The 27419-nt window shown below is 45.9% G+C and overlaps 1 protein-coding gene across 7 annotated transcripts in view; it reads right to left on the minus strand.

Annotated features, from left to right (window-relative positions):
- Positions 1–27419, minus strand: part of reps1 (RALBP1 associated Eps domain containing 1) — a 52293-nt gene that overhangs the window by 8645 nt on the left and 16229 nt on the right. For 3 of the 7 annotated variants that reach the window (XM_042333087.1, XM_042333083.1, XM_042333084.1), the window contains exons 4-16: positions 26831–26949; positions 25249–25411; positions 19073–19136; positions 18356–18510; positions 16929–17050; positions 13057–13137; positions 9002–9089; positions 8503–8604; positions 5391–5460; positions 3313–3443; positions 2617–2681; positions 1703–1885; positions 823–900 (exon numbers count right to left, since the gene is read on the minus strand). In XM_042333087.1, coding sequence (XP_042189021.1) covers positions 823–900; positions 1703–1885; positions 2617–2681; positions 3313–3443; positions 5391–5460; positions 8503–8604; positions 9002–9089; positions 13057–13137; positions 16929–17050; positions 18356–18510; positions 19073–19136; positions 25249–25411; positions 26831–26949 — 1421 coding nt within the window. The remainder of the gene's footprint in view (positions 1–822; positions 901–1702; positions 1886–2616; positions 2682–3312; positions 3444–5390; positions 5461–8502; positions 8605–9001; positions 9090–13056; positions 13138–16928; positions 17051–18355; positions 18511–19072; positions 19137–25248; positions 25412–26830; positions 26950–27419) is intronic. The other 4 variants (XM_042333090.1, XM_042333088.1, XM_042333086.1 and 1 more) reach the window with 3 other exon arrangements.

The raw sequence follows: 27419 nt of genomic DNA on the forward strand, positions 1-27419 counted from the left end.
TAATGTCCCACAAAGAGTCATGGAGTGAGTGACTAATTTTATTTGGGAGATTGTTGGTCAGGACACCAGGTAAGAGAAACTCCCTTCTCTTTCCAATGGGATTGAGAAAATAAAATTAGAACAACACTTGCAGGACCAGCCGGCACAGGTAGAGGGTAATTTCAGGACATACACCAGGAAGCATTCTTTATCCCAAGGGGCTTAATTGAAACTGGGTTACTAGGAAGGGAGGTTGAGGCCAGGACACTGGGACTTCTTTAAGAAACAGCTGGATGCTGTGATGGGCAGACAAAGTGGGGCTTAACAGTTGCAGAGCCTGTCGCCAATCCATGTGGAGGAGGTGACCATAAGCCTGGTCAAAGAGGAAGGTCTTCAGTTGTGATCTACAAAGCAAGAAGGGGGCAAGGCAGAGGGATTGAGGAAGAGAGTTCCAAAGTTTCAGGATGTAGTGGCTGAAGGCACCGCCGCCGATAGTGGAGTGGAGGGGACGAGGGATGAGCAGGAGGCAGCAGGTAGTGGATTGGGGAATAAGCAGGTCAGAGAGGTACGGAGGCACGAAAGGATTTATAGACGAGTGAGAGAAGGCGAGAGAGCTACCAACTGAACCGGGCTGACATCTAAACTTCTGATGACAGAAAGTAGGAGTGCGGGGAAGGGAGGCACATTTTATCAAATTCTAGAGGGAATTAAATAGATATTGCGGTAAAGAAGGGTGAATTGAAGCGTGGGATTAGTTATGTATTTATATTTGGGGAAATACCAAATGGCTTTTTAACATCACAAAGACCAGATGGTCCATTCGAAAGAAACCTATGTACATACGGCATTTCCAGTGGACTTGTCATCACCACAGCTGTCTAACTTGGCTGCTCTCGGGAGCGGTTCTGAAGACTTTTCAACCTGTGAAAGAAAGACAAAAATCAGCCTCCAAATCAGAGCAGGTTAAACACTGTCTCCACTGAACTTTAGTTCAGCTTCGATAGAGATTCACACCACAGGTTTAGTTACTAAGTGAATCTAGAAGTAGAAATTCCAACTCAATGTGGACCAGAAACCGAGCCACACACAGTCAGATATGAATACACGCACACACAGACAACAACAACAACAAAATTCCATTTATTGAGCGCCTTTCATGTCGGGAGGATGTCCCGAGGCGCTGTACAGTTGTACAGACATGCACATAGACACATACACGGACATATATAAATATATACACACACACCTGGGATCCACACCATAGAAACAATCACTTATTCCCCTCTCATCTGCATTCAGCAAACCCACCCACCCAAATCCTGGTAGCACATCCATCTTGGCAAAACACACACCCCTGTGATAGACAAACCAATGACAAACAGACAAACACAAATTAGAACAGGAGTAGATCATTCAATCCCTTGAAGCCTGTTCCGCCATTCTATAAGATCATGGCTGATCTGTAGCTCAAGTCCAATTTACCCGCCCTTGCCCCATATCCCTTAATACCGACTTGATAAATATCTATCCACCTCAGTCTTGAAGATGTGAATGGATACAGGATCCATAACCTTTTGGAGGAGAGAGTTCCAGGTTTCCAATACCATTCGGGTGAAAAACTGCTTCCTGGTTTCATTGTTGAATAGCCTGGCTCTAATTTTAAAATGATGCCCTTGTTCTGGATTCCCCCACCAGAGACCACACGCACACACCACACACTTACCGGAGCGGTTTCCGAGTGCTTCTCGGGATCCTCCGCCTGCTGATCTGAGCTCTTGGACACAAAGGCTTCAAACTGACGGAAATCAGCAAAGTTTGGTTGCTCCGGCATCTGCTGTGGTGAGGTGCTGGAGAGGGCGCCGTGGGCTTCAGCTTCCACTCCCCGAGGTAATGGAGGCACCGGGGCCTGGACAAGACAGTGTAGTGGTCACAAACCACCTCACAACACAAACACTAGCAACTTACACTCACTCACACAGATCACAAGAGGTTTGGATAATAATAATAATCCCTGCATTTGATATAGTATGTAATGTCGGTGTTGAGACATCTCCAAGCATTTCCCAGAATATACTGTAAAGTGGACTGACTGAATATTTTGTGGCCAAAACATGGCATCCAATTGCACAGAGCAGCGTCCCACAAACAGTCGTTGATTTGGAAATCTGGCACTCTCTCCCCCAAAAGGCTGTGGTGCTATCTACAGTTACATCTTCAAGACTGAGGTGGATAGATATTTGCGAGGTCAGGGCATTAAGGGTTACAGGATAAAGGCGAGTAATTGGACTTGAGGTATAGATCAGCCATGATCTTATAAAATGGTGGAACAGACTCAAAGGGCGGAATGGGCCTACTCCTGTTTCTACATTACTTTGATTGAATGACCAAATTATTATTATTATTTTAAGGGATTATTACCACAGGAAAGTGATCCACTAAAAACTGGGTTCCTACTTACCGCTGGTAAACAGAAACTTGCCCAATGTTTTGCCCCGCCTGGGAATTGAATCCAGGTCCTCTCACTTGCGAGGCGAGTGCTCTAATCACTAGACTACAAGACTGCACGACATCAAATACATATTTTGAGTGTCCTAGCCCAGTGTCCAGGCTGTCACTGTGGGGAAGTGATGTGTTTACCTGAGAAGGTTGAGGTCTGGGAGGCACTGCAGGTGGGTAGGCAACAGCTCCCGCCTGGGCTTGGCCTTTGAAGAGAAAGGCAACAGGAAATGTCACTGAACATCCACTAAAGGCAAGTCACACTTGCTTGTGCCCCCACCACAAATCCATCTGGCTTCCGTTCCACTCTGCCAGCAAGATCAGGAGAGGCACCGAGCTGGAAGGCCCTTTGGTCCATTTGATTTCATCCTCCCAGCAAGCTATTTCCTAAGAGTGCCACACGCTTGTCTCTCTGCCAACCCCGTTCCAACTGCAGTTACTTTGTGTAAAGAATCACTTCCTGGTGGCTGCCCTCCACATCCCTGAACCTGTGACTGCTGCCCCATTGCGTCTGAAAGTATTGAAAGTACTTATTTCAGTACTTACTGAAAGTAAGCTATACCCATTTTACAGGCTATGCACTGTACCTCTTGTAAGGTGAGATATCTTCCCCCCACAAACCCCCGCCCCGAGATTGAAACTCTTCTAGTAATTCCTAATCGACTGTCCCCTGTAACACTGGGAATCCTCTTCATAGCCCCCAACACTGAAAATTAACTCTCTCTGCTTCGCTTCATTCCGTTATTGCTCAATCTCTCGTGCTCTCTCTCGCTTTCTCTGTATCTCCGTGTTACCAGCCAAATCTGTCACACGTGTACTGCTGGCCCACTCTCTCACCTGCGGTTCCAGTTGAAAAGCCTCTGTTCATATCGAGAGATGACGACCTGGAGTGGGAAGGGTGGGGTCTTGGTGGGGGAGGAGGTGGAGCAGTCTTGAGCATGTTGTCTGGAGATGTGCCCGAATGTGAGCTGCAAAGAGCATAAAAACAACTATAAAGTGTCCCGTAAACCTTCCACCAGAATATTCCTTACCTTACACAGAATTAAGCCCCATTATAGCTTTGACTTTACATGCTGAAAGGCCTCAGAGCACTTTACAACTGAAGGCTTTTAAATAGAATGGCTTTTTTTTTAAAAAAAGGCATCCGGACCAGCCTACCTGGCTCAGTGGCCTCTGAATCATAATAATGATAATAATAATCCTGGCATTTGATATAGCGCTTTTCACATTTTCTCGACATCTCAAAACGCTTCACAGAATAATAATAATAATAATAATAATGATCCTTGCATTTGATATAGCGCTTTTCACGTCGGGAGGACGTCCCAAAGCGCTTCACAGAACACACTGTAAAGTGAATGGACTGTATATTTGTGGGCGAACGCGGCAGCCAATTGCGCACAGCAATGTCCCACAAACAGTCGTGGATTGAAATGACCAATTTACTATTGATTTTTTTGAGGGATTATGCTTGTGGAGTAAGGAAACTTGCCCAAGGTTTCACCCTGCTGGGAATCGAACCCAGGTCTTTCGCCTGCAAAGCGAGTGCTCTAACCATTGAGCTACAGGACTCCACAGGACCCAGAAGATTGTGGGTTGAAGTCCCACATTGGGAGATAAACAGTCAATTCACTTTACAGTAGGTCCTGTGAAGCGCTTTGAGATGTCCTAACAACGTGATAAGGCACTCAAAGCCTTATCAAGGTGACCAAATGCAAGGATTATTGTTATATATAGTCTGACACTCCAGTGTAGTGCTGGAGGTGTGCTGAATTGCTGGAGGTGCCATCCTTTATGAGATGTTAAACCGAGGCCATGTATGCCTGCCTGTTCAGGTGGATATTAAAGTTCCCGCGGCACTGGTAAAAAATAAAGAGAAGTGAGTTTCCCCGGTTCCTGACTGACAATCCCCACTAAAATTAATCACTCATTTCATCGTTGTTTGTGGAACATTGCTGTGCGCAAATTGGCTACCACGTTCACCAATAAAATACAGTCACTTTACAGTGTAACCTATGAAGTGCTTTGAGAACTCTCGAAGATGGATAAGGTGAGATATGAAATGCATGGAAAGATTAGAATTTGCACACAGCAAGATAATAATCCTTGCATTTGATATAGCGCTTTTCACGTCTTCTAGACGTCTTCTACGCGGCAGCCAATTGCGCACAGTAGTGTCCCGCAAACAGTCGTAGGTTGAAAATGACCAATTTATTATTATTTTTGGTTTTGGAGGGATTATTATTAGGTTCTGTGTGGAGTAAGGAAACCTGTCCAAGGTTTCGCCCTCTGCCTGGAATTGAACTCAGGTCTCTCACTTGCAAAGCGAGTGCTCTAACCACTGAGCTACAGGACTCCACATAATAATAATAATCCTTGCCTTTTTATTTATTTATATATATATTTATTAATTTTTTGGGGGGACTTGAGGCCACAAGCTTCTGACCCCAATATGATAGAGTGCTACAACTAACTGCTCCAGGCATAAATTGCAATACATTCACTGCAACAAATAGATACCAGTTTTTTATAATGATTGAATAAACAGCCACGACCAAATTATTAGGAGGACTGTTGACCAAGATACCTTTCTCTTTCCAATAGTTTTCATCTTGAATAGGCAGATGGGACTTGGTTTTAATGTCGCATCAAAGGACAGCACCTGTGATAATGCAGCACTCCCTCCAGCACTGCACTGGAGCATCAGCCTGGACTAGGAGCTCAATGTCCCAACGTGGGGGCTTGAGGCCACAAGCTTCTGACCCCAATATGATAGAGTGCTACAACTAACTGCTCCAGGCATAAATCGCAAAACATTCACTGCATACAAATAGATACCAGAAAGCATCCCCAGGAAGGAGGGAGGGAGGGAGGGAGGGAGGAGTGAGGGAGGGAGGAAGGGAAGCTTCACTCACCGTTGCCGGGTTATGCTGTTTCCGATCTGCTCTGAGTCAGACGTGAAGGAATCTGAACTGCTGTAACCATCTGTAGATAAATACCAACAGATCCTGAGAGGACTCATTTGCAAAACACATCGGAGAAAGTTCAGCAGCCCCATTCACCCCTACACCTAGACTTCAGCTCAGAGTCAACTGACACTCCATTACAGTATTAGGGGGAGCTTTGCATTGTTGGAGGAACATTATATTAGACTACATTACCATACAGCATGGAAACACTGTTCTATGCCGGTGTTTATGCTCCACATGAGCTCCTCCTGCCCTTCCTCAACTAAGCCTTCAAGCATAACTTTCTATTTCTTTCTCCCTCATGTACCTCTCTTGCTTTCCCTTAAATGCATGTATGCTATTTGCCTCAACAACTCCTTGTGGCAGCATGTTCCACATTCCCACTGCTCTGGATGAGATGGATGACATTGGATGAGATGTTAAAACCTAGGTCCTGCCCATCTATACAGGCAGACAGTAAAGATCCTGTGACACTATTGGAAAAAGGTAGTTTCTCCAGGTGGTTTGGCCAACAATCCTCCAAATAAATTGGTCATTTATCTATACTAATAAATTGATAATGTCTTTGGGTGTCAGTGTAACTGACAATCACACAATAACTGATTGCGACATGATTTTTACCTCATTGGAAAGGTCTTGCATCTGGCAGTATCGTGGGCATACTTTTTTGGGGGAAATCTCCTATTGTTGATGAGCTGTATTAAAAATCAAGCCCCAAAATATGAGGTATCCTAAATCATGTCTCTACATCAATCGGTTGTGACATCATGTCCATTGTGATATACAGTGTATAATAATGGCTTGCAGACGACAAAAAATCAGTGAGACAGAATATATTATAACGTGTAGTGACTGTGTGTTTTGTGGGAGAGACTGAGAGCGAGAGAGAGAGACAGAGAGAGAAACAGAGAAACTGGGAGAGACTGAGAGAAAGAGAGACTGGGAAAGAGAGACTGAGGGAGAGAGAGAGAGAGAGAGAGTGAAAACACACGTAAACACATCTGACTGAGAAAGATTGTGAGAGACAATATATTATAAAGTGTTGTGACTGTGTGTTTTGTGGGCGAGACGGAGAGAGACTGAGAATGATTGGGAGACAGAGAGATAGAGAGAGACACTGAGAGAGGGACAGAGAGAGAGACAGAGAGAGAGACACACACTGAGAGACAGAGAGAGTGTGAGAGGAAATATATTACAGGAGTCCTCCCAGCTGAGTATAGATAAAGATGAAATGTCTGTCTGTGTGTCAATCTAAATTTCATATTGGATCCTTTGGTTACAAGCGAAACTGTCACATGTACAACTAGTCTCATAATAATAATCCTTGCATATGATATAACGCATTATCATGTCTTGGAGATGTCTCAAAGAGCTTCACAGGATAAACTGTAAAGTGAATCCACTGTATATATTGTGGGCAAAGCCCTGCAGCCAATTGCGCACAGCAGTGTCTGTCCCACAAACAATTGTGGATTGAGTGACCAAATTATTATTTTCTTTTCATAGAATCATAGAATCGTACAGCACAAAAAGAGGCCATTCGGCCCATCGAGTCTGTGCGGCTCTTTGAATAGAGCAATGTAGTGTCAATCCCACTCCCCAGCCCTTTCCCCATAATCTGCAAACCCGTCCTCCTCAAATACCTGTCCACCGCGTTTTTAAAAGTAGTTATTGAATCGGCCTTCACCGCCCTTTCAGACAATGCGTTCCAGATTCGAACAACTCGCTGCGTGAAACCATTTCTTCTCCCCTCCCCTCGGCTTCTTTTAGAGACCATTTTGAATCTGTGACCTCGAGTCACCGACACACCCACCAGTGGGAATAGTTTGTCTCTTTCTAACCTATCAAATCCCCTCATGATTTTGAAGACCTCTATTAGATCTCCTCGTAACCTTCTCTGCTTCAATGAGAATAATCCTAACCTCTCCAGCCTTTCCTCATCATCACGGTCCCTCATTCCTGGTACCATCCTCGTAAATCTCCTCTGCACCCTTTCCAATGCCTTAACATCCTTCCTATAGTGTGGTGCCCAGAACTGAGCGCAATATTCTAACTGTGGCCTAACTTGTGTTTTATATAGTTTAATCGTATCATTACCTCCGGAAAGTGATCTGTCAATCGACCCACAACTGGGTTCCTTACTTACTGCGAGGTGTGTGGAGTAAGGAAACTTGTCTAAGGTTTGGCCATGCATGGAAATGGAATCCGGGACTGCTTGTACTAACCACGATGCTATGAGACTCCATGGATTTGTATGAAGTGCAGTGACTATCTGTAGACAGCAATGAATTTGTGCCCAGCAACATCCTACAAACAGTCATTGACCTTGTTCTTCCAGGACACCCACCCAAGCGTATTCCCACTGAGAGCAGTTTCCGAAAAAAGTCCTGGCCTCAACTACCCTTCCTGGATAACACTGTTCCGGTTGTTAATTCCCCTGGTGTGTAAAGAAATACTTCCTGGTCTCTGTGCTGAAATTGCTCTTCAAACACCTAAAACAGGATAGGTCTCCCATTAGATGTGACCTGACCTCTAACGGTAACGGACAAAGCACACGGTGGTCCACAAGATCGTGCTTACGGTCACCTCCCCACTCCCCCGGCTCGGCGTCAGGCTCCTCCACTGGCTCTGAGACGCTGCCCCATGTGAAGGGCACTGTATAAATGCAAGCTGTTGTTAGAACAGAAGAACATTCAAATTTGCTGGCGAAAGAAGACCAAGGTCCATCCAATTCACTTTCCAACATCCTGGAAGTCACTTCACATGTCGTGTCCCAAACTATATATTGTATCTTGAGGTATTATTTTCTTACAGAAATCTATCTATTTTATTCTCGAAATAAACAACACTCTGCTTTCCACTGTCTCCCTAGGGAGCCTATTCCATATGTTTACTAAGCCTGTTCCATACGTTTGTTGTTATATAAGGACAGCAATGAAATGGAAGAGAATTGAGGCGAGATTTGTAGAAGTTGTGAGGAAATTTAAAACAAATAAAGTTATTTATACCGTGGCCCACAGGCAAAATAAAGTAGGCGAATTGATATGTGCTCACTCACCCACAGGGTTTCCTGCAACAAATTTTACGGTGGCTGAGAGCTTTGTCTCTTCTGACAGCTCCGGTGAGTTAGCAAGCAGAGGGCTGGTTGGACTCGTTAATTCTGTAAAGAAATAATATCAGAGTATATTATTTATAAGGATAGTAATTAAATCACAGCTTCCACTGCAGTAAAGCACCTCACACTGACAGTGCTCCTAGCTGGACAAGCTATGACAACAATCTATCTCTGGGATTTCCATGTGTAGGTGGGATGCATGGAATCCTCAGCTTGGTTTGGACACTCTTAAGCAACGTGATGGGTTTCCACACGTGTCAGACACCCGGCTGAGCAAAAAAAAACATTGACCACAGTTGGGTCTGCCATAGGAGCAGACAGATGCCCTGGTGGGAGGTGGGTGGGATAAGATGGATGCGGCAGCAACAGGTGGACATCATGTGAGTAAACAAGCATCAGAGGCGAGTGTGGGAGCAGATTGGCAGATGGACAATCTCATTACCATTTCCAATGCGTTTCAGCTCCATCTCCTGCATGTGAATCTTACTGGGAGTCATGCGGATGGGAACAGGGTGAACAATCGCTGTGTCCTGCATCGTGGTTTGTGACGGATTTTGGGAAAGAGAAGGGGGGTGGGGGGGGAAGAGAGAGAGAGGGGGGGAAGAGAGAGGGAGGGGGAGAAGAGAGAGAGGAGGGAAAAACATGGAGGTTACCATTAATAATCACAACTCAAAAATTCCCAAAAGATAACTAACCTATGGACAAAGAATATAAAATGCCACTGACCCACCCCCACAAACACAAGGCAACACAGCCACACTTGGCTTTTTTCACCCCCTTGTCTAGGGTCCTCAGAGTCACTTGATATCCAGACAATAACTGCTGGGAACCATACCTGATCCACACACCTACTGCTGTGTAGCCAGGCTGGTATGTGTGCAGCAGTAATCCACAGCTAACTGTGTACCTGTAAGAGGTGGTNGGGGGGAAGGAAGGGGGATGGAAGAGAGAACACTTAGTGTTCACGTTGTGACTGTTCCATGTAGTACACATTCCCCCCTCCCCCTCCCCTACTCTAAAGACAGGAGCAGTGTGTGGTAGACATCCGTCCCCCAACACTACACCAGAGAGTGAATAACCCCAGTTATTTCACTGAGCAAGGACATGGTGGCGGATGGGGAGAGTGTAACTTGCCACACCAAATACAACACCTCTGAGCAGACAGGATAATATTTAAAGAGAACGTACATGAAGAAAAACACAACTTAATTATTTCCCCCCTTATTAAACAATAAAATTCACCCTCAATTTACAATAAAATCATACATCACAATGTACATGTTAGGTTTTAACGGTGTAAACTAGAAGCAGGATCTAACTCCTAATTTTTACAAAAAGTTGCACCTACAAAGTGCCTTCAATATAGCTTTACACATACAGAGGGGATTCATGAACCAGTAGGGAAAAGGTGAAGTGTTTGGAGGGGTGTTGACTGAAGTTACGAGCAAAGTGTAAGAGGGTTTTGATACGGGAAGGGAGGTGGAATGAGGGGTTAGGGGAGTAAGGAGAAGGGCAATAAAGGGAACTTGAGGAGAGAGAGAGGGTTCTAGAGGGTTGGGGTGGGCAGGGGTTAGTGGCTGATAATCTGGCCCAGCAAGCTACAGCTAAGTGAAGTCTCTTTCCAAATAAAACAAAGACAAATTGAGAATCTGATCCTCACTTACATAAGCTTTTCGTTTTAAAAATGTCCGTGACCTAATTAATGACACTCTAAATCCATGGATATCAGGATTCTCTTGACCTATATAATAATAATAATAATCCTTGCTTTTGATATCAGTAAGTAGGATTGGCAGGTCGCATTCCAGGTATAATAATCCCTCAAAATAAATCTGGTCGCTCAATCCATGAATGTTTGTGGAACACTGCTGTGCACAATTGGCTGCTGTGTTTCGCCCACAAAATACACAGTCAATTCAGTTTCCAGAATATTCGGAAGTGTTTTGAGACGTCTCAACTACATAATACGGCGCTATATCAAATCCAAGGATTATTATTATTAACTTCTTGGCTGTTCGGGGAACAATTGCTATGTGCCCCGTTTGATGTACATGGAGTCATCTGGCTTTACAGCTCAAGCTTTGACCAGTTCACCTGTAGGGAACCTCAACTCTTACAAAAGTGGTCGACACAAGGTTGTATGTATAAACAACACCTTTCAGTGTTAAACTTTACCTCTAAGCGACTGACAGAGAAATGCTGCACTGAATCCCCTCACTACTCAGTCTCCCACTCCTCAGAGCAATAAGTGAGCTCACTCTCTAGCTGTGGACTGTCCTCACCATACAAATATAAGCTCGCCCAACCTTTAAGCCTCATGCACAACAGATCTGCACTGTGCATGCTGCATTTGTATTTCGGAAGGCCAGGGAGAAAAGGAATGGTTCATTGAATGGCTAGTGGATGCACCAACATCCTCTCTGTCAAATATGTTCTAAGCTAAACACTCTGACATGAACCCCTATAATGCTGAGCTTTACAGAGGATTAATTGAATCCTCACAGCTGTTTGATTCTAGCAGTTACCCCAACTGGGATTTTCAGGTGCAGGTGGGATGCATGGAATTCTCAGTTCGGTTTGGAGACTCTTAAGCCCGGTGATGGGTTTCCTTATGTGTTGACCCCAAAAAATAGAATCCTTACATCATAGGAAGAGGATATTTGGCCCATTGTGATGATCCAAACTCTCTTCGGTCCCATTCCCCTCCCCCTTCACCCAAACCCTTTTATTTTCAAATATTTGTTTAATCTCCTTTCAAAACTAATTACGCATTTAATTAAATATCTTTTGTGTAACACATCCTTCATAAGCTTTATAATGTCTGCTTTTCCCTCTCTCTAAACTTGTTCATGTACTTGGGAGTCAAAATAATAAAAATAATCCTTGCCTTTCATGTCAGGAGGACATCTCAAAGCATTTCACAGGGTTTTGCTGAAAAGTGGAGTGACTGTTTTTTAGGCAAATGAGGCAGCCAATTCTTTGCAAGGTCCCCAATGTGATCCCCATCCCTCTCCTGACCTCACATCTCCATCTCCTTGCCCCTTCTAACAGACACGTGTGGAATTCCCATGGGCTTTATAATAATCCTTGCATTTGATATAGCGCTTTTCAGGTCTTCTCGATGTCTCAAAGCACTTCACAGAATATGCTGTAAAGTGAATTGACTGTATATTTGTGGGTGAAACGCGGCCGCCAATTGCGCACAGCAGCGTCCCACAGACAGTTGTGGATTGAAAATGACCAATTTATTATTGTTTTGTTTTGGAGGGATTATTATTAGGTGCGTGGAGTAAGGAAACTTGCCCAAGGTTTCGCTCTGCCTGGAATTAAACCCAGGTGTCTCGCTTGCAAGGCGAGTGCTCTAACCACTGAGCTACAGGACTCCAAGAGTAGCTTTGTCCTTGGTCCTCTCATCTTTAATATTTACATGCTCCCACTCAGAGATGTCATCCGTAGACATGGGGTTAACTTCCACATGTGTGGGGATGGCACCCAACTATCTCTCGGCCTCCACCCTCGACTCCAGGACCATTGCTGTCCTGACCCATTGCCTGTCGGTCATCAAGTTCTAGATGAGAGCTAACTTTCTCCAGTTGAATGTCAACAAGACACAGTCTCCCGCTTGGCTTCTGTTAACACCTTCTCACCTCAAGCGTGACAATCTACATTAATGCATCTGAGTAGCTGGACAGTTTAGGATTTACACCCATTTTAATTTATTAATAATAATCCTGGTATTTGACATAATGCCTTATCACGCCATTGAGATGTCTCAAAGCGGTTCACAGAATATACTGTAAAGTGGAGTGACAGTGTATTTTGTGTGTTAGAAGTGTGTTACAGGGATGGGAAAATTTGGAAAGGGGGTGGTTTAGGAGGGAAGGTTTGGTGGAAGAGGTAGTTTTTAGAAGATGTGAGGACAGGAAGGAGAGGGGGAAGGAGAGATAGAGAAACGATGTAAAGTGGAGGAAATCCGGGAAGGTATTTCAGCTCATACCCACCCCCTTTCAGTCATTCAATCTACATCCCACATAGGAACCTAACCTCTTGCATCAGGATGGCCTCATTCTGCAATCTTCTTAAACACCTGACTGACAAGTTACAAACTGTTTCACAGGAGGGAAGGAGGGAGAGGTGGAAAGATGGTGGTTGGTGGGTGGGTGGGGGAATGGAAGGAAGTCTCAAGGATTCTGAAGAACATTTGTAAGCCCATGCAGAAAGATGATTTGAACTCAGCGAAAGAAGCCAGAAAGGAGGGGGTTGAAGAGAGGGGAGAGGTGGAGGGGAAAACTGAACAAACCCACATTTATAATCACCCCAAACGATCGATCCGTTAGCAATGAACAACACATTATCTACTTAAGTGACATGCAAAAAAACAGCAAGATTAAAGTCTCTCCCCACTCCACCTCCGCCGCCCACAGAAAACAAAGATGATCAGGGTTAATAATAACAAAAAAGCACAGAGTCTGAAAGCTCGCTACGTGATTCACTTACAGGATCAGCTGGTGCAATGTTAGAATCAAACTGAGTCAGAGTTTGCGAGCTGGAGGAGCGTTCACTAAAAGTCTCCCACTGCTGGACAGACAGAGAGAGAGAGGGAAAGAGAGAGAGAGCGGGTCAGGAGGGAGGAAAAGTCACGTACTTCAAGCTTTTTTTAAAAAAAATAAATTGTTCGCTTGCAGAAGTTAGAAAATCATAGAAAATTACAGAAATGTACTGCACAGAATTTAGGGTTGTCAAATAAAGTTTCATCAAAGTAAAACAAATAAATAAACAATGCAAACTTAATTCACAACAAGAAAGATAGATTGTACAGCATGGAAAGTGCTCAAAATGACAGTCATCTCCTTTTCCTACTTGTCAACAAACCTGCAATGTGAGGAACACGCTAGGAGACTGAAAGACATAGCAACATAAGAACTGACATAGTAACATAAGAACAGGAGGAGGCCATTCAGCCCCTCATGCCTGTTCTGCCATCCTATAAGATCATGGCTGATCTGTACCTCAACTCAAATTACCTGCCTTTGCAGCATATCTCTTGATACCCTGACGTAACAAATATCTATCCACGTCAGTCTTGAAAATGCATAGCCTTTTGCGGGAGAAAGTTTCAGATTTTCACTACCCTTTGTGCGAAAAAGTGCTTTCTGACTTCACTCCTAAATGGCCTCCTAAAAATTTTTTCTAAAACATTCAGCTCATGCTCTTTCCAGTCATGCAGAACCTACTCTTTCGTTGACCACCCCAGCCTCTCATCTCAGTGGGAAGTGACATGTTTGGCAATGTCAGAATCAAGCCAGTCCTCTGTTAAGCCTGCATACCAAAGCCCTAACAGGTTGTGTGGTCCTAGCTGGACAAGCAGTGGGATCTCGGGAGGTTGGATGGTGGGGAAAGGGGGAAGAAGATAGGGAGAAAACTTCCTTACTCCAAAGCTAAACTACAGCATGTGCATCTAATCTCCATTGCACACCCCAATCCAGCCTTCCCCTCCCTATGTACATGTCCCCTCTCTCAAACCAGGGATTTGGGGCACTTTCAATCTTTCTACAGCAACAACAACTTGGATTTATATAGCGCCCTCCACGCCTCACGGGGTCTCAGAGCTTCACAGAAACGGATCCTGGGGCCGAGCCGGGCGGAGTGGGGGGAGCCAGGGGGATGGGGAGGAGCCAGGGGGAGGAGGATGGGGGGGAAGGTGACTAGCGGTCGAAAAGGTCTTCATCAGAGACCTGAAAATGGGAAGGAAGGGAGTGAGTCGAAGGGAGTGAGGAAGCCAGTTCCAGAGCCTCGGGGCATAGTGGCTGAAGGCACGGCCGCCAAGGGTGGAGCGGCAGACTCGGGGATAAGGAGGCCAGACCCGGAGGAACGAAGGCAATGGGTACTGTTTTGATGGGAGAGGAAGTCAGAGAGGTCGGGGGTGCAGAGGAGTGGAGGGATTTGACTTGAAGTCAATCCTGTCTGGGACAGGCAGCCAGTACAGTCTGGCAAGGATCAGGGTGATCTGGGAGCGGAGGTGGTTGGTTTCATTGAGGTGATGGTGGGTGAGAGGGAGGGAGAGATGGGGAGCAAGGAATGTAGGATGGGGGTCGTGGTAGGAGGGTGGTGAGGGGGACGGAGAGGGTATGGTGGTGGGCTTTCTTAATTTACATCGCATTTTCTCTCTCCCAACCAACCTCTTCCCCCTTGACAGAACCACCCAACATAGCCATGGAAACTAGATTCCCTTGCCTGTTGTGAGTTGCCCTCAGCAGTCCTGTGCTGTGTCTGGGAGTCAAGCTCCTGGTGTTTACTGATCGATGCTAGGAAGCGCATGGGCATGTATGGGTGTTGTGTGAGAGGAAAATCATGCTGTTAAACCCTCCACAGCATTGCCCGTTCACACGCACAATATCCCAGCTCACAAAAAGACTTGCAGATCTAACTGTTTTACTGGATCGTTCAGATTTTTCCCTTCAGTGTGGCTTTGTAGATTAAGTTTACAGCTGCTGTCCAGGACAGGCTCAAACGGAGCCCGCACAGAAACAGTTTGCAAATGTTGAGGATATAAAGCACAAGGTCTCAATGCAACACCACTCTGTTCGCTCACACAGAAGGACCAAGGACAGGAAATATGGCAGGTTATACAGTGTTGAGCTCAGGGAGAAATTAAGTCACAATTTCAGAGGTGAGCGGGGTTAATTGCTGCTTGCAGGTCATCGGGGCCATTCCATGCTGATATTCAGCCCAAGAGAAGCAAATCCCACTATTCTCCATCATGCATGTTTAGGAGCAGTCAAACTGTGGGCTGTACTTGATATACACGTACCACACACACACACACACACACACAGTGTAAGGTGCACAGACAGACAGAATGGAAGGATGAATAGTCAGAGAAAGAGAGAGAGAGACAGATGTGTCAGATGGTTTGACAATGGTTTCACAATCGTAATACTTCTAACAAGCGTGTTTAACAGATAAGCTGTCCCCCTCTCTTCACCTGTCGCTCCCCCACCATCGCCCGGGAACTTCACTCTCTGGAACTCCATCCCAGAGCCCCTCCAACTCCCTCCCTCTCACATCCCGTTCAATACCTACCTTTTTGATTGCGCTTTCAGTCACCTCTCCCTCCCCACCCACCCTCCCTCCCACCCCCAGCTTGGGTGCCCAGTCAGGACTGTTAAGCTCCTTGGAACGTCCTCTGGAAGGCATTGTGCAAAGGTAAATGTGACACACAAAGAAAAAAAAGCATTTAACAATATTTGCATATCACATTTTTAATCCACTCCAAACGTTTGCACACAATATTCTGGAATCTCACAGCACAGAAGGAGGCTGTTCATCCCCATTGGGCCTGAGTCCAATCTCTGGAAGAGCTCCCCATTTGCCTCCTGCGCCCCCCTCCCTCTTCCTGTCGCAATATTTCTTTCAAATGTTTGTACAATTCCTTTTTAAAACTATTACATGCATACTGCCTCAGCTATCTCCAGTGTTCAATCCTCGCCGTGGGGTGGGGAGGGCTAAGTGGGGGCGCTAAGTGGGGTCTCCTTGAAGCTGAATTGGCTCAAGGTGACACGCTTGGCAACGGAGTGTCAGAATCGAGCCAGCCCTCTGTGACAGTCTCTAGTCCGGTTCTTGAGCCAGGCAGGTCCACAGTATTCCAGGGCACTGATGATAACAGCACAGCCCATCGGCAGGTCCTGGGAGGGCAGACCAGTCACAGGGGACGGGGAATCCTCCCACTCAGTGACTGTTAACTCTGCAAGCCAAAGCCCTGACGGGTAGGTAGGGTAGTCCTAGCTGGACAAGCAGCGCTAAAGCTTGCCTGAGAGCCGTATCAATGCAGTTTTAGCTGGTTACCCCCAATGCGCACTCTGAGGTCCCCAAGCCTGGGCTCGTAACGATACTCTTAAACATAGTGATGGGTTTCTGCAAGTTGCAGACACTTGGCTGACCAAAAACCAAAGGTGTCAACTACAAAAAAGTGTTTGACAGCAACTTAACAACAACAACTCGGATTTATATAGCGCCCCCCATGCCAGACGGCGTCTCAGAACGCTTTACAGTAACGGATCCCGGGACCGAGCCGGGTGGGGGGGAAGGTGACCAAAGGCACGGTCGAAAAGAGACCTGAAAATGGGAAGGGAGGGAGTGAGGCGAAGGGAGTGAGGAAGGCAGTTCCTTAAGAGCCGTAGCAGTGAGTCCTGACTTGGCTGGATGTCTGACCTGCCTTTCCTGATGCCTGCATCTTGTGCTGAGAATACATGCGTGTTACAAAAAGATAAACTACCCACCCCTGTCCAAGGATGAGATGCTGATCTAGTTATTACAGTGCTGGTTATGAAGCGGCTGTGGGGTGCTGTGTAGTGGAATCAGCTGCTCACCTCACTGCCCTGGGTGAGTTCTGGCCAGGTCTGGTTGAGCGAGGGCATGGATGGTGACTTGCTGGGTGGCACCTCTACAGGGGAACTTGAGAACCCAGTTTCAGTGTCCTGGTCAGCAACCTCTGTAACAAGAACAGCCGGTAAAGTGAGGTGCTCAACAACAGGAAGATAAGGAAATATTAAACCCAGTCACTCCCAGAGACACATTCTTCAAACCAAGATAAAAGCAGGTATACCAATATCAATTATCAATTCTGACAATAACGGTTGTGACAAAGGATCGTTAACCCGAAACGTTGACTCACTTTCCTTTCTCCATAGATGCTGCCTGACCTGCTGAGAGCTCCCAGCGACTTCTGTTTTTGTTTCAATTATTATGAAGCATTTGGGCAAACGCGGCTACAGTAATGCAAGTTCCTACTTTCAATGATAATTGACTCTTTCAAAACTCCTCCTCTCACATACACATGAACAATACACACACACACACGACATTCCATGCATAACATGGACACAGCTACACTGTAAACGCAGCAGCCCCTGCAATTCCCACAGCCTATCATAAAATGGGCATTGTTCATTAACCAGTTATTAATAATATTCCTTGCATTTATTGTAGTGCCTTTCACATCGTGAGCACGTCTCAAAGCTCTTCACGGATGTACTGTAAAATGTAGCGACTGTGCGTCTTGTGAGCGAACATGGCAGCCAATTTGCACTCAACAGTGCTCCACAAACAGCCATGAAATGAATGACCAAGTTCATTTGAGGGATTGTTGGCTAGAGAAACTCACTTCCTTTGTCGTAGTGGGATCTTTCACATCACTCGCTCTTGAAAAATTCTCAGATTTATGTTGGGAAGATGTTTCAAAGCGCTTAAATAATAATAATAATAATCCTTGCATTTGATATAGCGCCTTATCACGTCTTCGAGATGTCTCAAAGCACTTCATAGAAAAGTGAATTGACTGTGTATTTTGTGGGCGAAAGACAACAGCCAATTTGCCCACAGCAGTGTCCCACAGTCGTGGAATGAAGTGACCAATTTATTATTATTATTTTTTTGAAGCCATTATCACACCTTAAAAGCGATCCACCAATCGACTACCAACCAAGTTACTCCTCCTTATTGCTAGGTAAACAGAGGCGTGAGAAATAAGGAAACTTGCCCAACATTTCGCCGTGCCCGGAATCGAACCCAGGTCTCTCGCTTGCGAGGCGAGCGATCTAACCACTGAGCTACAGGACTCCAAGTGATGCTTACAGAGGAATATTAAAGGAGTGAGCAGTAGAGTGGGATTGAGTGGCTCATGTGAAGACAAACACCTGTGGTTATCAGATGGCCTATTTCCTTGCTGTAACCTTCTGTGAAACCAGAGAGAACAATTATAATTTTGTTCTTACAACAAGCCAAACACGACACTCACCTCCCGAGTCGTCCAGATCGATCAGCTTTGGCATCAGGCTTTCCGGTAGCTTCTCTGGCAGGTCGTAACAGTTTTTCCGGGCCACCACTAGGTGGAATGCCGCACAAAATTCGTCCAGCGTCAAGGCGCCATCTTTGTCAAAGTCCGAGAGCTCCCTGCAAGCGCACGAGGCAGGCAAGCGTCAATATCTTCAGCACCTTCAGTGCCTGTACAGGCAGCACTCAACCGCTTTGCAGACATGAAGCCAAAGATAAGGGAAAATTCACTGAGTCTATCGGGGGCATCTTAAATAACAATAAACCTTGCAATAGATTCATCGACTTATCCAGCCGTCGAGACAGCTCAAAGAGCTTCACAGGATATTATAATAATAATAATGATATTTCTTGCATTTGATATAATGCTTCATCACATCTTCAAGGCGTCTCAAAGTGCTTCACAGAATATACTGTGAAGTGCAGTGACTGTTTTTTTAATAAGCAAATAAGGCAGCCAGTTTGCGCACAGCAATATCTCCCAAACAGCCCATGAAGTGAATGGCCAATTCTGTATCTGGGGGATTGTCATCCAGGACAACAGGGAGAAAATTCTCTTTCTCCTGCTTACCGCCGCCGAAAGGAAAATATGCTGAGTAGACGTAAGGGAAGTGTGCCGAGTCACAGGTTATATAAGGGGCTGTACCACTATTGCAGCTCATGCTACCACCATGGTACTCACCATATGTGAGAAAGTTCAAGAATCGGGAGTTTTGATTTTGTAAAGAATTCCTTCGCCGCAGACCCTGTAAGAAGAGAAGTTGGTGATGGATTTTATGCCTTAAAATAGTTAAATTCATAAAAATAACTTGCAATTAGTGTTTTCCTACGTCATAACGATAAGATATTAATACACGTCATTTATTTCTGTATCGGGTCAGTGGCTTTTTTGACTGTGCTATATATTTAGGTTCCATGGGAACTTGTGATTCAGGTGGATGTAAAGGGAATGGCCAACGTTATTTCAAGTAAATATGGAGTCTTTCTCCTGGTTTAATATTCCCCTCCTCACTCATTTGAATTTCATCATACTTGCATTTGATATAGTGTTTTATCATGTCTTCGAGACGTCTCAAAGCTCTTCACAGAATACACTGTAAATTGAATTGACTGTATATTCTGCAGATGAAACGTGGCAGCCAATTGCAGACAGCGAGTGTCTCACAAGCCATGTAGTCAAGATATCTCAAAGGGCTTCAAAAGTTTTACTGTAAAATGTGAGTTCTGTAGGCAAACACAGCAGCCAATTTACGCACAACAAATAGACAAAGAGAGACTCCCTTCTCTTTTGGAATGCCATGAGATCTTTATCGTGCGCCTGAACAGGCAGACGGGATTTCGGACTAACGTCTCATCCAAAGGATGGCATCTCTAACAATTCTGCACTCCCCCAGCAGTGCAGTGGAGTGTCAGTCTGGACTGTGAGTTCAAAGTTTGCCCCAAATGCAAATTAATTGACCACTCATCTCACTGCTGGAGTACTTACTGGATTAGGTTAGTGTCTACCCATATGACGATCAATCACTTTATTTCTTATCACAATCGTTCCTAGTGTGAAGGAGGTGAATAAATCAGATGATGGGTTTCCCGCTTGGGGCTCCTCCTGCTTGAAGGTGCTCAGCAACCACAGACACTGGCTCAGCGGTAGTGTCCCCTGTTATCGAATACCCTGCCAACACTCACATCTAACCCGCCTATTTTGGTGAGGTATTGCTGGTAAAAACATAAGAATTGCTAGACGAAAGAAGACCGAGGTGTATCTAGTTTGCCTTCCACCTTACTGGCAGTCGCATGCACATGGCATGTCCCAAATTATATATTATATCCTAAAATGTTATTTCCTAACAGAAATCTTTCTTTTGAAAGAATCCACACTTTCTGCTTCCACCGTCTCCCTAGGGAGCCTGTTCCATACGTTTACTCACTGAAATAAACTGCACCCCAGTTGAAAGAACTTCCCTGGACAAGGGAATCAAAATGCTTTCAGGAGAGAAGGGACAAGAAAAAAAACAAACTCTGACTTGGGAACCCCATAGCAGTTCACAGTTTGGCTCCTGTCAGGACTCGCTTTGCTGTTTCTCCTCCCCAAGGTGATTGCTCTCTCTCTCTCTCTCTCTCTCTCTCTCTCATTTCTCCAACTTTCTGTCATTGCTCACTAGCCAGAACCAGGAGGAAACAATTCACGTTTCTTTGAAAAAGTGTCAGGAGCGTGAGAGTGTGTGTCCTTTCACTGTCACCTGAAATCACACGGGACCTAATTAACAGCTCAACCGAAAAGGAGATAACGACCTGCAAACCAACCAACCCGTAATATGGAAGGTTCTCACCGTCACCCACAGCAGCCAACCTGCACCAGCAACATCCCAAGACAATATGAAAAGTAGTCAAATACATAGAATTCAAGAGCAGACTGCCAAACGAGGATACCAGCCCTTTAACTTACACAGCACTACACTGGGGAGTGGGGGGGAGAGAGGGTTCACCATGCTCTACATTTTCCATGAGTATTTTCTAATTCAATTTACTAATTCTATTGGGGCCTCGGCATCGGCAGTCGTCTGTGTCAAAGTGTTGCGCATTTTAACAACCTCCCTCTTCTTCCAGGTGAAGAATCACCTTATAGTTACGGAGTCTCTGATCACTGAATACGGTCTTATTTATTAAAAGTGGCAAAAATTAGCATTTGAAAACCTGCTAGAATTCCCTCCCTTACCCCTCACTCATCTGTTTAGCGCTCTGAGTCGCTGTGTGAAGGACACTATGTAAAAACAAGTTGTTGTTGCTCGAGCAAAAAATAGTCCCAACATTTCAAGCTCTCCACACAAAATTTTAGTGCGATCCCAGCGATTCTCCACTAAACCTTCCCCACAGCTGCCTTTCCTTCCTAGAATCAGCCCAATAATGGGCAGTCAACTCCTGTGACCTGACCATTAAGGTGACAAACCGAGAATAATTATATTTTACTTACCCGCGGTCGGCTACCTTCTATCCACCAGTGAATTACCCCCAAAGGACAGTACAGTTCTTAACGTAGTAACAGATTGGGTTGTGTCCCTGTGTATCTCGAGAGCTTGGCTGCCCCCACACATTCCACAACCCACTCAGCACAGAATTGTTTGACAATGGAGATGGGGGGGTGGTGGGGTGGAATCCAAAGCTTCGTCAAAAGAGTGTGTAGATTTATGTAAATCTTTATTCAATGTGGGCTCAGAAAAAATTTGATAGCTACATCTCAAAACTGCTGCATACATCTGTTGCCCAACTACCAAATAAGAAATTAAAAATCCCTTGCACTTCTACAGCCTGTTTTGTTGAAACATCTCAAAAACACCTTGAGGTATTTCTATCAGGTGTAGCTCCTTTTTTGGACACAGCATTTTATGTGCAGAGAAGTCCCGCAAACAGCCATGAATTTAGCTGGAGGATTGCTTTCTTGTGCTACCAACATTTTTTAAACATTGACCTGATAAAGGCAGATGTCTAATCAGTTTAGCAACAACTTGTTATATAGTGTCCCTCACGCAGGGTATCGTCCCAGAGCGCTCGACAGTGGTGGAGCACAGCGCTGAGCCGGGGCAGGTGACCATAGTCACGGTCGAAGAGGAAAGTCCTGAGACGTGACCTGAAGATGGGGAAGGAAGGGCCAAGGCGGAAGGATTCGGGGAGAGAGATCTGGAATTCCGAAGAGCAGCCACCGATGGTGTAACAGAGGGCACGAGGGCCAAGCAGGAGGCAGGAGCCAGTCGAGCGGAGGGCAATGGGTAGTAGAACTACATGCCGATGGTCACCTCCCCCCAACTCAATGTCGTTCTTTATTACTGGCAAGTGTTCTGGGATGCTACCCTGCATGAGGGACTCTATATAAATGCAAGTTGTTGTTGTAGAACTAAAGTTCACATGAAGAACAGCACCTCCCCTGACCTTCCACACACTCAATAATCAGTTGGAGCGTCCTCCTAGACAGTGACCTTATGTCCGAAACTTGCTGACTCAAAAGCAATGTGGTGCCAACTGACTGCTGCCATGCTAACAAATAAGATAAAGATCTGCCAAGCACCCTTGCTTGGGATGTTTTGAGCCAGAAAATAGAGTTCACTAACATCTCTCACACCTCGTCCTGGCAGCTTCCCCAGTGGATGTCACTCTCAGCTCAACTTACTACTGCTCCTAACCCCTTAACATTTACCGCTGAGGTGATTATCCTGCTCCCATTTCACTGACCAATTGATTCAGCCTCAAAGATGAGGCAACAACAAGAACAACAAGATTACATTTGTATAGCACCTTTCACGCCAGGAGGACGTCCCAAGGCGCTGGACAGTGTACAGCATTTCAGACCCGAGCTGGGGTCAGGGAAGGAGAAGGGAGGGGAAGGGGTTGACCGATGGCATGGTCGAAGAGGAGGGTTTTGAGGCGGGATTTGAAGAAGGCTAAGGAGGGGGTGAGGCGGAGTGATTGGGCGATGGAATTCCAGAGGTTGGGGGCAGGGTGGCTGAAGGCTTTCCCACCAATGGTGGGGCGGGTGGGTCGGGAGACGTGGAGCAGCCAGAGCCGACTGAGCGGAGGGAACGGGTGGGTTGGTAGGGGGTTAGGAGGTCGCAGAAGTAGGGTGGGGCGAGGCCATGGAGGGCTTCGTAGATGAGGACCAGGGTCTTGAACTGGATCCTCTGAAGGATAGGGAGCCAATGGAGTCGGGCGAGAATGGGGGAGATGGGGTCACAGAGTTTGGTGCGGGAGAGGACACGGGCTGTAGAGTTCTGGATTATCTGCAGCTGTGGAGGGAGGGGTTGGGAAGGCCGACAAGCAGGACATTTGCATAGTTGAGCCTGGAGGTGATGAAGGCATGAACAAGAGTTTCAGCGGCCTGTGGCGGAGTCGGGCGATATTACAGAGGTGAGGAAGGCAGAGCGGGTCATGGCTTGGATGTGGTGAAGAAAGGACAGTTGAGGGTTGTCAAGACACCGAGGTTCCTGACTGGCTGGTGAGTTGAAGTGTACAACCATGGAGGTTGATGCTGCCAGAGCCTGAGGTGCAGAGGCGCTGACGCGAGCCAATCAGGAGAGCCTCAGTTTTGTTCACATTCAACTGTAGGAAGTTTGCCCTCATCCAGGACTTGATGTCCGACGGCAGTCTGTCAGGACAGCAGTGGTCCTGGAGTTGAGGGTGGAGGCAGAAAGATAGAGTTGGGTGTCATCTGCATACATGTGGAAGTTGACCCCATGTCTGCAGATAATGGCACCAAGGGGGAACATGTAGATATTAAAGAGGAGAGGGCCAAGGACAGAGCCCTGGGGGACCCCCGACGTGACAGTACGGGGGCTGGAGCAGAAACCATTAGAGGCAACAAAGTGGAGATGGTGAAAGAGATAGGAATCGATCCAGGCGAGGGCAGGTCCGCGAAGATTAAGTAAAGAGAGGCGGTGTATTAGGATGGAGTGGTCGACAGTGTTGAAGGCGGCAGAGAGGTCGAGGAGGACAAGGAAGCGGAGGGAGTCCTCACCACAGATGTTCAGAATGTCATTAGTGACTTTGACCAGGGCTGTTTCCGTGCTGTGGGCAGTGTGGAAGCCAGATTGCAGGGGAGGGAGCAAATTGAGCTCAATTTAACTTCTTGCTGGTGGCTCGATGATGTGAACGGGACAATTCTGTAAACTGAAGAAGCAGGCACACAACTCTGTTCCCCCTTCCCCCTATATACACAATCAATAAGATTATCCTCATAGCTGTGAGATGACATGGAGTAACAATGGTGAATTCAGCAGAGGCTCTTATGATATCAGCTGTTTACAGACCAGGCCCCCTTTTAAGAGGTTAATAATAATGCTTGCATTTGATACAGCACCATATCATGTTGCTGAGACATCTCAAAGCCCTTCACAGAATATACTGTAAAGTGAATTAATTGTGAGGGGAAAACACAGCAACCAATTGCACACAACAGGGTCCCACAAACCATCGCGGATTGAGTGATCAAATTATTATTATTTTTAAATGGGTGGTGGTGGGGGGGGGGGGGGGGCGGGGGAGATTATTACCCCCATAAAGCCATCTGCCAATCAACCAACAACCGGGTTCCTACTTACTGATAAGCAAACAGAGCCATGTGGAGTAAGGAAATTTGCCTATGGTTTTGCCCTGCCCGAGAATTGAACCGGGTCCTCTCGCTTGAGAGGCGAGTGCAGTACCGCTGCACTACTTCACAATCTTCGTTGCTGTGAGATCACATGAAAAACAATGGTGAATTGAGCAGAGGGCTGTTTCCCACGTCAGGACCTGAGCTAATTGTGTTGACTCTGCAGTGCAATACTGGAGGGAGTACTGCATTTTCGGAGATGCTGTCCTTCGGATGGGATGTTAAACCGAACTCCAGCCTGCTTTTTCCAAAGGTTCAACAACACAATTGGAACAGACAAGGGAGTTTCTCCCAGTGTCCGGGCCGACAATCCTCCACCAACCATATATCCTACTTTCACCAAAACCTCAACGTATTCCTCAAAGGAAACATTTGCTGGGCTATATGGTAAGAGCGCGGAAGTGGGACTAGTTGGATAGCTCGTTCAAAGAGCTGGCACAGGCACGATGGGCCTCCTTTGGCGCTGTAAGATTGTATGATTTTCTGTTTGATAAATTTAAGATAAGGTAGAAATATTGGCTGGGACAAAAGGAAACCTCCCTTTAACATCCACCTGAAGTATCAGAGAGGAGGATGGTTCAACGTCTCATCCAGTGAGACATCAGTGTTTCTTTACTGTTGCTCTGTCAGCCAGTGAGACCAAACCTACTACCTTCTGACACAGAGAGTGCCTATCAATGGAGCCAAGCTGACATTTGCATTCATGTTAAAAAAAAGGAACTTACCTGGAATAAAGCCATTCAAATCGGGTTGAATGTTTTTAAACTGGTTAACATAATATTGCCTCTGTTCATCTGTGATCTTCCAAGGATCGTCGTAGCCACTTGATTGTCGGCGGATTTCCATGGCATTTGCCACCGATGCTGCAGTCCTGACTGTCGTGTGCTCCTGTGACACACACCCACACACCAAATTAGCATTGCTCACAAATCAATTTGTCCTACTGCCAGAACCCTCCCTCTCTGCAGCTGCTTCCTGTGTTTGCCACAAATCCACCTCACTGCTTGATCCTGGAGTTTGCAAATGGCCAGGAGGAAACCTCTTCACTGCATCCCAAGAGCTCAGAATCATAATGGAGAACTGTTTGCACACAGTATCTGCATGCGTGGAACTCTTGACAATGTTTCTGCGTGTCAGTTACCCAGATGACCAAAACAATATTGATCTGCCATTTTAGCCACCACAAGCGAATCAGGTCCTGGCAACCACTATTCTGCTCGCAAAGGCTCGCCCCAGAGGATCGAATTCAAGATCCTCATCCTCACCTACAAGGCCATTCACGGCCTCGCTCCCTCCTACCTCTCCAACCTACTATCCCCCTACCTACCTGCCCGTACCCTCCGTTCCTCCGGCTCCGGTCTGCTCCACATCCCCCGCCCCAACCACCCTACCATCGGTGGCCGGGCCTTCAGCCTCTCAACCCCGAGGCTCTGGAACTCTATCCCCCGGTGCCTTCGCCGCCTCCTCCCTTTCCACCTTCAAGGCCGGTCTCAAGACCTTTCTCTTTGACCGTGCCTTCAGCTCCCCTCTCGACTCTCTACCCCCTCCTCGCTCCCTCCCTTCCCTCCCCTCACCCTGACCATTTCCCCCCTTGCTCGGGTACCGACCCAACTGTACAGCGCCTTGGGACGTCCTCCCGACGTGAAAGGCGCTCTATAAATGGAATCTTGTTGTTGTTGTTATAATAATAATCCTTGCATTTGATATAGCGCCTTATCACATCGTTGAGACGTCTCAAAACGCTTCACAAAATATATTGTAGAGTGGATTTACCGTATATTTTGTGTGCAAAACAAGATAGCCAATTGCGCACAGAAGCGTCCCACAAACAGTCGTGGATTGACCAAATTATTATTTTTTTTCAATTATTACCCGTGGAAATTGATCCGCCAGTCGACTAACAACCGGGTTCCTACTTACTGCTGGGTAAACAGAGACGTGTGGAGTAAGGAAACTTGCTTAAGGTTTTGCCCACAAAATATAGGGTCAATTCACTTTACAGTATATTCTGTAAATATACTGTATAAAGCGCTTTGAGACCTCTCAAAGACGTGATAGAGTGCTATATTAATGCAAGGATTATTATTATTATTATCTGCCAATCGACAAACTACCAGGTTCCTACTTACTGCTAAGTAAACAGAGGCGTGTGGAGTAAGGAAACTTGCTTAAGGTTTCGCTCCAACCGGGAATTGAACCCGGGTCCTCTTGCCTGCAAGCCTAGTAATCTAACCACTGAGCTACAGAACTCCAGGTTTGGGCAAATTTACTGTACAGCTAAAGTTTTTGCGAATGCTCTATACTTACCTGGAGGGAGGCAGGGTGCACTGCAGGAAGTGTGCTGCTGGGAGGAGTATCAGCAAAGCTCACCCAGTTCTCTTGATTGGGAGGGGGTGAATGGGCAGGCCACATTCCATCACCAGACCCTGATCCCAGGACACATTTAATGCAAAATGGGGGAGGGGAGAGGAGGAAACACAACATATTGATTAAGAAGAGAACTAGAAAGTGCTTAAAGCAAAAGAGCAGTTTAATTTCTCACAGAAGAGACACAATAAATAAAAGTATAAACCCCCAGTTGTCTGTCTGGCTCATTCAGAAAGAAATTGATAGAATTCAGAGAAGACAAGTCACTGGGGCCTGATGGCAGCATCCGAGAATAATGATAATACAGTAAACCTCACATAAGTCGTATCAGTTGGGATCATACATTTAACATGATTTATGCAAAGTGTGAGTTATGTTAAATTTGCATAGAGAATATAAACTTTTAAATGGGACTCAGACAGATGCACGACAGATCAGATTTATGAAAGTTTTACACTAATTCTTGCATTTGATATAGCGCCTTATTAAGTCATTGAGACGTGTCAAAGAACTTCACAGAATATACTGT

The sequence above is a fragment of the Callorhinchus milii genome, unplaced genomic scaffold, assembly GCF_018977255.1.
Source record: "Callorhinchus milii isolate IMCB2004 unplaced genomic scaffold, IMCB_Cmil_1.0 Scaffold3, whole genome shotgun sequence".
NCBI lineage: Eukaryota > Metazoa > Chordata > Chondrichthyes > Chimaeriformes > Callorhinchidae > Callorhinchus > Callorhinchus milii.